This window comes from Merops nubicus, unplaced genomic scaffold (assembly GCF_000691845.1).
Source record: "Merops nubicus isolate BGI_N331 unplaced genomic scaffold, ASM69184v1 scaffold35211, whole genome shotgun sequence".
Taxonomy (NCBI): Eukaryota; Metazoa; Chordata; class Aves; order Coraciiformes; family Meropidae; genus Merops; species Merops nubicus.
In genome coordinates this window covers 1,107-14,203 of record NW_008586871.1, presented here as the reverse complement: position 1 = coordinate 14,203, position 13,097 = coordinate 1,107, and the positions used below count along the sequence as shown (strand labels likewise).

Here is a 13,097-nt window from a genome sequence, read left to right as displayed (position 1 = left end):
GGGAAAGATTTCAGCTCAGAGAAGAGGACATTATTACTTCCAGAACATTATTTACAGCCTGAGTACAGTTAGTTGCCAGTCCGTAACTTGTGCCCAGATCTGGAGCTCCAAGTTTGAATTCCTCTTTGCAATCTAGTCAAGAGCTCTAAACCTGACTCCATTTCAACTACAGAAGCAGGAGCTGTTTATTATCCCAAAGCTGCTGGTATTGCAAGACCTTCACCAACCCACCAGGATAAAACAAAATGGCTTCTCTTTTCCAGAGGTTAGAAGTACAGCCCCAGCTCCAAACTGCTCACAACACCACCCAAAGTCACAGGCAGCTTAACTCGCTTTAACATGCCTGATAACCCTGCTGCTTGTACTCGTTTTACACAAATATAGAGTAGCCACGTAAAAAGAGATGGACACAGGTCTAAAGAAACAACACACCTTAAAAGTAAGGCATCTTTGCTTATTGTCTTTGAGCCCTGCAAAGTGAGTTTAGGTGGGGAGGTTTTTGTGTCAATAGCCTCTAATCATTCAGGGAATGGTTTCATCTTTACTTCCCCACACCCTCACATGAATGAAAATGCTAAGGGTATGAGTTTCTTATTGAAGCTTCATGAGCCACACAGTCATAACTGGTTTCAAAACTGTCCCAGTATAGCTTTGGTGTTTTGTTTTTTCTTTTTTTTTAACGAAGAGATATTTCCAACCTATTCAGAAACATGAAGCAATCTACTCAGTATTTAGTGGTTAAAACTGCAGGAAGCATAGGCAACAAAAATACAGCCACAACCACATTGCAGCATTTCTTCCAACAGCATTTCCATTCCACACACTCCAGACGTGGGCATAATACCCATGCAGGGACTAGCAAAGAATGATCACTTCTTCTCTTCTCTCCTTCTCTCCATCAACCTCTATTTTTTTTTTTCATGTAAATTATAGGACATTTTACTTGAGAGTGCCACATATTACTGGAGCAATTGCTAGCATTTTGGAAGATTAGGAAACTAGCTGACATCAAAAACTGATCCTTCCATAATTTTTTTTTTTAATAAACTAGTATCAAAGTGAGTTTTAGCTCCTCAGAAGAACACTAAAACCAAGGACTGACATGAGGAGAGGAAGCACAGCAAAACCACTTCAAGCTTCCTCTGCCAGCCTGCTTTTGAGCTCTTCCAAAACTCTCTAGGTATGAGCATGTTCTGCAAGAGTTGTAGGCATCAGGACAGCTGCTTTTACACAGACACTTCAAGTACCAGCACTTCCAGGACTTAGATATTCTCTACAGCACAGCAAAGGGATAGGCCAACACCCCTCAAACCTTCTAACTCTCTTTTTCCATCTTCAGAAGTGACAGAGCCAGGAACAATAACCGCTCCTGCACAGATTGATGTAGCTTGAAGGAGAAAGGGTTTTTTTGTTGCTGTTGCCTTTTTTTTTAAAAAAAAAAAAAAAAACAAACACCCTTGCCCACAGCCTCCGACAGGAACAGGAGTAGTGCTACACCACCATGGAAACAGCTGCCACAGCTGGGATTAATCACCATTTGGAAAAGCAGCACAAGGCCCCAGGGAATTAAGGCCATAACAACTCACTGTCAACAAAGGTCAAGAGGGCTTATTTCTGGGACACCAAACAGCCTTCAGCCTTGCAGTACTCACACCTGAACTGTACCCAAGCCAATTGAATTTGATCAGTAGACAAGCCCTAGTGGAGCTCGCACTAGAAGCACTTCAAAGCATTGAGGGCAGAGCTCAGGAATAGCAAGAGAATTTCATCCATGTTGCACTGGGCTAGCCAGTGTCAGTTTAAGGCTCAATATCCCCAACTATACTATCAACACGAGGCAGCAGACAACAGCTGGAGGTTAATCTGTTCTGTATACACTGGTTAGCTGTAGCATGGGATAAAGACTTCACCCTTTGACCAAGATGCACAGCACCTGCACCAGTGAGAAGTGGATGAGCATTTCTTCTCCAATACAATCAGTTCTCTATTCACCCTTTCAATCAACAGCCTCCCTGCAGTGACAGGAACCTGTAATTCTCTGTATTAAACTGTTCCCTACAAAACCATTTTGAAATTGAGTTTAAAGAAAGCCAAGTGTCTCAATTCAGTCAGAGCAAGGGACACAAAACTCGCACTATGAGCAAGAAACACATTCTGCCATGCTCAGCCCTTTTCCAAGATATGGTATCAATTCCAGAAGTTTTATGGCCAGCGGTTTCTCCAGTGAACCGCTGCTGTAACAGTTATTAAATGCAATTAATGACAGATTCTCTTGAATGCTCACAAAATCCCACAACAAAATCAGTCATTTGCCTGACTTCAAAAGAAGGACCTCTCAAGCCAGTAACAGACCTGCAAAGATGTAACCACTCAGAGTGGGAAACCCAGAGATGTTGCCTGCTACCACCAGCACCAAATTACACACCTAATTAAAAAAGCAAACTCCAAAACCACCGACACCTTCTCCACTTTAAGAATCTTGACACTGTTTTTCCTAGTAGCCAAGAGTAATTCAGTTTTATGCAGCTTAAAGTTGTGAGAAGCCAACTTTTCAGAAAGGTATTAATGAACAAATTCTGCTAGAAAAATTCTAAAAACAAAATGTTATTTGAACTTGGAAAAGGTTTCTTGATCATACCCCAGGCTATGTCTGCTGAAGCACAGGTAGGAACTGATCTTTATGGCTCAGATCAAAGACTAAACCCACCAATAATCTGGTTTGTTTGCAATTCACTCCCACCACACACCCTTAGCCTAAGGAATCAGGAAAACCCCAACACTGTGGAGAATACCTGGATTCATAGTTCTGGATTAGACCTGTCCCTGTTTTATACAGTTATATTATCTGTATTAATGAGAATTTTGGTTTAACAGAGATTAGCTATATAAATATACAATAAATATTATCTCAGATACAGATAGACCAGACAACTATATGATCTGAAATGTCAACCAGATTCTGAATACCAGAGAAATTTAGTGGACACTTACATCACCTTCCACAGATACAGTTTACAGTATCAAGAGTATGAAGTGAATTCATGATCACTTCCTGCCCACTGGCACAGAGGGGTATATATTCTTTCATACCTACCAAAGTCCTTCAATAAAGCATGAGGTGGCACTTGCCTCATTCTAGAAGACCTGATCTACCCAATTCAGTAACTAAGCTATAAATTTGACTTGGGTCCATTAAGTGAAAGTGAATGTAAAATATCAAGGCCAACACTCTATTTTTAGAGCTTTTGTTTCTCCTGAGGAAGCAGCAAATTCGTGTTCCTATTGTTTGTCACGAACTTCCCACACACACTTCCAGTCTGCAACCAAATTTGATTGTGTGTGTGCAGTCAATAAGACACTACCATAATTTTAATTTAAGCTAATGTACAAATACTACTTCAAACAATGCCCACAAGCTTAAGTTAATTTAAAAAAAAAATCTCCAAAAATCTCCAACATTCAGGAGACAGGAGGCCTAACAATATTTAATATCTTCCAAAGCATCCATTTGGTTGCATGTTGAGAAAAAAAAATACCCAACAAGTAAAAGCTACTTCTGTCAGACCCTCCAAAATCTCTAACAGAAACACTAGTACAGATACAACATTATACTCTGCATCAATCACACACAGAGCTCAGTTACAGCACAGATGTCCTTAACTCCTCCCAGACTATGGAGAGTTGAAGACTGTACACCACCACATGAAAGGCAATCTCAGATTAGCATCAAGACCTTGAATTTGCCCTGAAGATGCGACTGTGACAAGGACGAGTAAGTTTCTTTTTTAATGTTATCATCATTAAAAGGGATTTTATTTTAAGCTTTGTTGCAATTACACATTTTCAGGACTGCACTCCAGAGAATGATGAGCTCTCACAACTGCTTTATTTACATACAGTATATATAGCAACAAGATTCGTAGCACTTAATTTCTAGACTATGACAGGAACATCCCTGTTACACCTGCTACTGGCAAGCTTCAACTACTGTTTTCCACTGAAAACTGTGTCTGAACCTATTTTAGCTGCTGCTACCTTTATCGGATTATGATTTCACATGTCAACAGCTAGGTCAAGGCACCAACCAACATATCACATGATTCTGAAACACTTTTCTTTTTTCCTGACTCTGATAACTCTTCAGGTACTCTTAAAAGAGGTCAGCTTATCAGCTCCAAGACAGAACTCACATGAACAAAAAGCTTTCGAGTTTCAAAACCGGAAGGCAGAGACTCTCAGTCAGTAAATCTTGTGGGTGTGAGGAAGAAAGACTAGTAATGTCCCTTCCTTAAACATGGTCCTTTTTACTTGGAGGCTCCATATACATTTACACTGTTCAGTGGGTAACAAAAAAAACTTTTCAGCCTCTAGTTATGACCAAATGGAATTTCCCCTTAGAAATCACAAGTCTCAGGATGACATCACAATGCATCAGCACCTCCAGTTCTCAACAGTCATGACACAGGTCAGCTGTCTTCAGAAATACATGATACTCCCCTACATCATCTTAAACCTGAGTTACACACCTCATTTTTCTAGCAGGCCACTGGAATTTGCACAGATGAGTCATCCACCCCATCTGACTTTTTCAGAAGTCCCTCTCTTTTTGGCTTCCCTAAGCAAGTCCAAAAGCAGAGGCAATAATACGGAATGGCAGTAGGCAAGGTCTGGAAAAGAATAGCATCAGAAGGCACTACTGTGCTTAAACATTACGTCTGTCCTGGTTTTGTTCTCAAAATGCAATACACAGCCACTTCTCTATGCACAGGAAAGGTGAAGTGTCCAGAATGAGCACACTAACTCCTACAGTTTAGTTGTTCTGTCCACTATATGATTGGGACACAAATGCAGAAGAGCATTTTAACAGTCCTCAGAGACTTCAGCCTGGTTTATACTGCACAGCATTCAAATCTGGCAAAAGATGCCTAAAAGCAAATAGTAGACAGTCACCCCTCTCACTAAGTAGTCTAAATTATACACACTGTTGTGTACACAAAAATTCTATTTAGAGCAACTGAATTCACTTCTATGGCTTTCCAGCAGCATCCAACATGTATCTAAATCTGCACAAGTGCTCAGCTGTCACCACCCTGGTTTTAGGGAAGCACTATTACAGCAGAGGAACACTGACAGTGAGTTCAAGGATGTCAGCTAAGAAGTGCACTGTCTGTGAGAATCTGCAGTCACTCCTGCACTTAACTCTATCGGAGCAGGAGTTGAGAACAATCAACTCTTCACACCTAAGAACATGTACCCAGCACAATAAGTCTACCTTCAGGATAAGCACAAACTTCTTTTCCTAATTAATAGTGTATCAATTTGAGGTTTATATTTTAGCATTAAAGGCATTTCTTCATACCTATTTATCTGCTGGCAGGCCCTTTAAGAGAAGATTACGTTTTTAACAGGTTGGATACCAAAAAGCCATTATTCCAATTTCAGCAAACCCCTTCACATAGACATTCACAGCCCTGCCACAAAAGAGCCTTTTTAATAGATGCATCTCCAAATGCTATCACACCCTTCAAGCACAACCTCTTTAAAGAAAAGAGGGGGGCAGGGAAGCAGCCTTTGGCCATAATGGACAGAAAAGGAAGCTGTTATTGTCATTTCATAAGGAAAGATGGCCAAAAGTACTTTTACACAAACAATTTCCTCTCCATTTCCTGTGGCAAGCTCCTTTTTTGAACCACCAGCCCCCGCACTAGCTGAAATGTCATAGCAATCACCACAGATCAATGAGCAGAGAGCAGAAATCTCACCTGATAGTAAGTCTTAATGTTTCTGACTAAGATAGTCAGGTTTTGAACCCGAAGATAGGTGTCATTATTCACATGCTTGTTGACGCGTTGGTTAGTCGGTCGAGGATCTCTATTAAAAGAGGAAAAGAAAATAAAGTATTACTACTTTACTCAGTGCTAAGACCTAGTATCTCAAGGATGCACCCTCAGGAAAAATCTTTAAATTAACCCATTAAATGTGCTGACATAATTATTCAGGCTACATACACATTAATTAGTGATACAGTAAGCTCATGACCTTTGCACCAATGTGCAAGTTGTAAATGTCCCTGCATGCCACAAAGTAACCTACTTTAGGTTAATCCATACAGCAACTCAGGGCAGCTTCCCTCCTTATTTATATTTTTCTGGAGAGTATATATAGTTCATGCCCACTAGATCAGAGTAGTCTCTGATAATAAGGGGTTTATCTTACTCAAATGAAAGGAAGCCTAGGGAAGACTACCATGCCTGCCTTTGCTCTGGAGCTTTGTGACAAGAGGAGGGTATTAACACTAGATCAATGATCACTGGGCAAACTCCAAAACCCACACCCATTATACACTGAAGAGAAAAAGGAGCAACTGCACTCTTATTAGACCTAGTTAGATGATATGGTTATTTCTCATGTACCCATTGTGTCACAAAATCAGCTCTACTGGGCCCCAGTTCTACCGGGCTTCAAGATAAGAACAAAATATAAACCTAGGTAGAGATATAAGCAAGACAGGATAAAAGTTGGTGGAAAGAAGCTTAAGGTTTTTGTTTGCTTTTAAAAGAAGCAAATCAAGATTGAACCTGAAGAAATGTTATTTCTAAAATAAAAAAACAAGAAAAAAAGTTGCAAAGAATTTAATATGAATGTGCACCTTCAGACTGTGTACAGCCTAATGTGTTGCAAAAAAAAAAAAAAAAAAAAAAAAAAAAAAAAAAAGAACCTGAAAACCTTTATCTACCAATAGCATAGATCAAAGCCTTGCATTTCCCCTCTAATAAAGGCTCTTATCAGCAAACTCCTACACAATCCAAACACCTGCATCCCACAGCTCTGCTCTGGCTGTTGATTAAGCTATTCACAGCTCTTCCAGGGCCAAATATTGAACTCAGGCGTTGACAAGGAAACAAAAGACGAACTGATACAATATTTACTTTTAAAATATATCTGCCAAAGTTTACATAAATATGTCAAAGAGCTTTTTCTTTCCTTTTTATAATTTTTTAATATATGCACAATCATCCCAAAGCACCTCTCCAGTGAGAGTGGTGCTGTGTGTATAAATATGACAGAATACAGTGTTCCAGAGATCAGAGAAAACTTCCTTAGCAGAAGATAATTCATCAGTATTTACATACCAGAGTTCAGGCAAACTGAAGTACAGGTGACCAGAACTGCCACAGGCATAAACTAGCAAGACCCTACACAGCCTTCCCATCAGCAAAGGATTTTGTGTAATGATTTGCACTGTAATAAATGATGAAAAAAGAACTAATAGAGGAAACTGTAACAAGCTTTTAAAGGAAAATCTGTACTAAGTACCCCATCTTACTGATGCTCGGGCTTAGAAGTGCAGAAGCCATACCTATACAGTTTGGCAGTACCAGTCGTCAGCAACACAGCAAGGTGGAGAAGCATGAACAGCACCTGGGCTTGAACCTGGAGAGTATCCTGCCTTCAGAACTCTGAGCAGATGCTGGACCCTGCAGGGAGCTGGATGCTTACCCTTTTTACACAAGGTCACAACGACAAACCAGGAAGCTAAAGGGGAAGAAACGTACAGTAAAGAGAAGCTGGCCAAACACAGGGAGCAGCCTCCAGTTGTTGCCACGTGAAAGCTCATGTAGGCAGCCCTCTGGCGTGCCACTGTCTCTCAGTGACCCAAGTCTGCAGCCAGGAAGAGAAAGCTTTGGCTGTATAGTGGTGCAATATTCTGTGACCCTTCCCAAAACTGCACCGAACGGGGCAAAAATCCACAAAACGCACCTGCTGCCCAGAAAAAGAGCCCATTTCTTCAGCTGCTGTGGGCAGTGTAAGTGCAGGACCTGGATGAGGTTTTCAAAGGCACATAAGACATAGAAAAACTCCTCCCTCCAAAACAAGGCTTACTTGTTCTTTGGCACCGTGGAGCCAATGGCCTTTTACAAGAACATAAGCGTTATGTAAAAGGAGTATCTGGAGATACTCAAAGCCCACGGATGTGTTCCTGTGCAACCCGCTCTACGTGAACATGCCTTGGCAGAGGGATTAGGCTAGATGATCTCCGGAGGTCTCTTTCAACTCCTACCATTATGTGGTTGGCAGGACTGGGCCCTCAGAAGCAATTCTGGAGCATTTATGCTATAATCTTCATTAAGGGTAATTGATTACCCCAAGAGCCCTTTCTGCTACTGACCTTGAGGTCCTCTTAACCTGTAGCCAAGCCACAACACACAGTATCACTCTGGCAGTCATGCCACCTCCTTCTCACAGAGAAGGAAGTTAAAAGCTTTTCTGAAAACAGAGTGTAGCTCGAAAAAATAGTAAGGATCTCTGAATGTGTTGCATAACCAAGTTCATCCAGCACTTCAGCTCACTCAGAGAGGACCCTTTGCACAAGATGTGAAAAGCCAGCAGAGCCAGCACTTCAAACTACCACAGGGCTTATTGCCTCCACAGGGAAAACTAAATTCCTGGTCAACGTGCAATATCCCATTTCTTCTTCATTTGTTACCATATTGTTCCTTAACAGATAAGCTTGAGTACTGACTACATCTGTCCTAGCTCCACAGCTGGGAACTTGGGAGGAGCCACAGAAAGTTGCTCTTGGAGCCATTGGGAGGTTCCCCAGACAAGACAGATTTTTTTTCTTTTCCATTTACCAAGTAAGTTCAGTTTTACGCAGCTGGCAAAACATCTTTTGACCCAATATGCATGGCAATGAACACTTAAAATAATCAGCAGTTTGAGGCATGCGCTTACTCAAAAAATTTCTTGCATTTTTCAACCATTTTCTGCATCATATCCCCTGTGCGGAATAACCGTGTTGCATTACGCGAGGTAGCTGCTGCCTCTTCCTCGTCACCCACCTGGCTCCAGAGACCTCTCGGGATGAGGACGGGGTGGGCTGGAGGGGCCAGGAGAAGCAGCAGGGTTCTCCTGCTGCAGGAGCAGAGCTAGCCCCGCAGAGAGCAGCCCAGAGGCACCTGGCCTCACCACAAGGAACAGGCAGCACCCTGAGGTTACCTGCAACCAGGGAAGGAAACACACTGCCACACGTGCTTTCAGGTCTCAAGAAGAAAAGAAAGGCTGAAAACTTAGAGAGATTGAGGTAATCAAAACACTACAACACAAACAGCCTGATCCACAACAGCAAAAAGCAAGGAGAGAATGCAGAATCCTCAAGGAAAAAAGGATGTGAGTGAAATTACACCATAGGAGGCAAATTCCATGTTTAAATACATTTCTACCCTACAGAAAGCAGAGCTTTTGGTACCACACTCTGCACATTATAGCACCTGTTTGGTTGGTGAAACTTGTTTTAGAGTATTTATACAGATATAAACTCTTTACAAGGATCACACTGAAAATTAAAAATGGATTTTTTACAACACTAACCAGGTAAATGCAAATTCCTGTCTGAATATATGTGAAAAAAATCACTGAACAAGATGACAGCGAGATGTTTTTTCAATCCTTTGATGTTTGGTTTTTCCCTTACACACAAATATAATGAAAACTACAATTATTTTAAAAAAAAAAAAAACAAAACAAACAAACACACCTACTCAAGATAAAAAAAAAAAAAATCTCATTAAGACTGAGGCAGCATGACTGAGGTGTGACTAAGGGAGGTACTTCACAAACCATTGAAAAACATTCAAGGCAAATAAACAGAACAGAACTGAAATCTCACTTATATATGCAAACATCTTAAAGAAGTCCTCCAGTTTGCAAAAGGCTCCTTCACGGCTTTTGCAGGAGCACAGAGGAAAGGAAGGACCAGGAGACAGAGGCCATGTGATGAGTTCAGCGGGCGTGGGGCCGGTAGCAGAAGTGCTTGAAGATACAACCCCTTCAGCCATCAACTAATAAAAGTAACAAATAAAATCATTACGCTTTCAAAATGACAACCCCATTTGAGCACTTCCTGACAAGTAATTTTGGTGAGTATGGCAGCAGCCCACAGCAGGGCCCAGGGGATACGAGGCAGCAGAAGGAGCCAGCCACGTCGGCGTGCCCAGCACCCCTCAGCACTCTGCTCCACAGGTAACATGCCCACTGACAACACCCTGCACTTGGACCAGTCTAACTCTCCTAGCATCCCACTTCTTCCTCCACTGTCAAGTGGGATGACAGCACTGAGGCTGGCAGGGTTGCTAAATTGCTTGGGAAATGGCAGAAAAACACACCTCTAAATCAGATTTTAAAGTACAAAGATGAGTATCTCTCTAACCTGCCAGCATTCACGCCATTTCCTGCGCACCACAAGTGGGCACTCCCAACCTGGCTGTTCCTGTCACATGGTCTAAGTTAAAGAAGACAGATCGACAGTGCCACAAGCCATGACAGCTGCAATTGAAATGGAAAAAACTATTCTTGTGCATTTTTATTATGTGGTTTTAATACAAGTAGTTTTATCAGCTGTATTCCTAATATGCGTTCCTGTTTGCTACATGTTTGAACAGAAAAGCAGTGGCTACTATCAACTAAAAGACCTTTAGAAAGTCAATATGAAAACACTTACACGCTCATGTGCCTGCACATGTAAACCCCCATGCCATTTCCCAAATAAAACTTTCTATAAGTTAAACAGGGCAAATATTTGCTTATGCTTGTTGGTATTATGCCACAGCTGCAACCCTAACACTGAAGGCAGTCTATGCAGTGTCGCCACGTGCTAGTATCATACCAGGAAGTGACACACAACCATCTGAAAAAAATTCTTCAAAATTTGTCTACAGAGAAGCTCATTAACCTGATAGATCTAAATCCACCAGAAACACAGAAGCTCAGGATAGAGCCAGTTCCACTCTGAAGATTAACAAACATTTTTATATGCTGAGTATTCTGCCAATACTGTAAATCTACAAAAATCAACATGTCCTTCATGCATGATCAGGTTGGGGTATACATTTGGACAGAACACAGGAAAAGGAAATCACTCATTTACAGCAAAATGACTCAAAAAATATATTTGTCTTAAAATATAAGTGGCAAAACTAAATGCTGTCTCTTCCTACTAGATTTAACTCATTAAGCAGCTAGACACCACTCTGAGAATTAAGCAATTCTCGCTTTGTTAGGGATCACCAGTAAGCAAAGGGATCACCAGCAAAGCCCAATAGCCAGTTACCTACTGACCACACTGTGGCCACAATCTGTCTCAGGCCAGACCTGGTTACCTGCCTCCACCCCTGCACCATAGCTACATAGTTTGCTCAGGAGCACACTGAACACTTTGTTCAGGGCTAGCATTTCTGAGCAGGGTTCATTTCTGAAGAGGATGGCACAAAGGCACAGTCCTATTTTCACCTCCTGTCATGCAGCCAGCAGGGACCTGGCAGGCAGGAAAACCACTAGATGACACATCTCTTTGGTGACACAGCTGTCTTGCTGATACAAACCCACTGCCTAAAAAACGTTGACACCACCACAACATCAAGCAGTTGGGATCTCCTTCACATGCTCCAAGTTGCCACACAGCATTTGGGCAAAATCCAACCTATTACAACTGAAACCAGAGGCTGACTGAACTCATACAGCCCACTCACACCTCAAACAGCTAAAGCCTCACTTCCATTCAACAATCTCCACTCAACAAGTATATCTGGATTTCTCCAAAGAGCCACCTGTCTTTTTGGTCATGGATTAAACTTAAAATCTGTTTGGCTGCAGGACAAAAATGTTTTGTTTTTAGTAATGAAGGTCCCAAGAATTAGGCTTTTGAAATCTTCATTTAAAAGAAACCTGTTGATCTGGAGGGAACTACTGTGTCACAGCTGGTGTTTAGATGCAAGCTCATGTAGCTGTGTTACCTGTGTTCCAGTAAAAAGGCAAGCAGGATATTGAACCTAAAAAATCTAAATGCGAGGTAACACATTGCTGAGGAGTGCTCTCCACATGAAGATCCCAGCTCTTCCACTGTGCTTCCCCTCTGCTTTCTGCATGTGTGCACACGCATGCATTTGTGCTTCCAGGCAATCAACATTATCACAGCACAGTGTACCAAATTCTAGCAGACTTATCAAAGGCTCTCTTTCATACAACTTTAGCAGGAAGAAATCTCAAGTCAGGCACTGAGAGCCATCTTCAGGGGCCAGGACTTGAAAAAAAAATGATGATCAAGCATTTTAAAAACCACATTTAGTTTTCTGTTCTGAAAGCTCTGTGAGGCAGAAACACACCTTGCAAGGTTTTCCTGATTTACAGGCAAGCAGTAATTGCATTGCAGCTTCTAAAGGTTAAGTTAGGGAAAAGTGATGGTCATAGCCAGCACCTCTCCTGCGCAGCTCACTAGGCTGAGACAAAATCACAACTGTGATCCTTCCTAAACAGCTCTTGGTTTCAAGCTCCTTAAGCACCATTACAAGCACTACCAAAGCCGCATAAAAAGTGGGTGAAAAAAAAAAAAAAAACCGACCGTGTATCACGGGACAGTTCCCCACTCCAGCTACTGCTGGAGCTTCTCCCACTTGCACTTCCTGCAACACTGCTGGCAGAAATGTTTTCCAAAAAAAACAAACTTGACTGCTTAAGGCAAATAAACATGCCCGGGCGCTTCTCACAAACACACGATCTCCGACAAAATGCCAACTAGTGTCACCGCACTCAGCCAGCTTATATGCTTATCTTCCTTATTTCAATGAGATCTCATCATTCACTCCTTGTCCCCAGAGCACTGTTAAGTTGCTCCGTAGATTTTAACGATTTTATGTCTCCTTAAACACGCTTTAACGGCTGACTACAAAATATTTAAGTTCGCAAACATCCCTTGATAAAGCACTTCTAAAATGCATCACTCTGAGGAATGCCACAGTCATTTAAAAGCCACGTAACTTTACCCTATTTAATAACAAAATTCAAGATCAACCAAGCATTAAGTTTTCCTGTTTTGAAATAGTAAGACTCCTCCACATTAGACAACAGCGATAGTTTAGTTAAACCTGCAGCAGACTCAACCACTCCTGTTTCTTGATAGTTTGGCTGCTTATCGCCAATGACAATGGTCATAAGTCAAAATCCAATTTCCCACATCTTGGAAAACTAGAAGGCTGGATCTGAACACTCATACTCAAGGCTCTAATTTGCAGAAAGTTCTTTTTTTAAAGTGTAATTACTCC

The 13,097-nt window shown here is 41.5% G+C and overlaps 1 protein-coding gene across 1 annotated transcript in view; it reads right to left on the bottom strand.

Moving 5' to 3' along the window:
* The window catches only part of CCDC88C (coiled-coil domain containing 88C), a gene marked incomplete at its 5' end in the record, with an annotated part of 72,830 nt that extends 65,705 nt beyond the window's left edge, over nt 1-7,125 (bottom strand). The window contains 2 exons of the mRNA XM_008948774.1: nt 5,763-5,871; nt 7,097-7,125. Coding sequence (XP_008947022.1) covers nt 5,763-5,871; nt 7,097-7,125 — 138 coding nt within the window. The remainder of the gene's footprint in view (nt 1-5,762; nt 5,872-7,096) is intronic.
* Between the last annotated feature and the right edge of the window lie 5,972 nt (nt 7,126-13,097).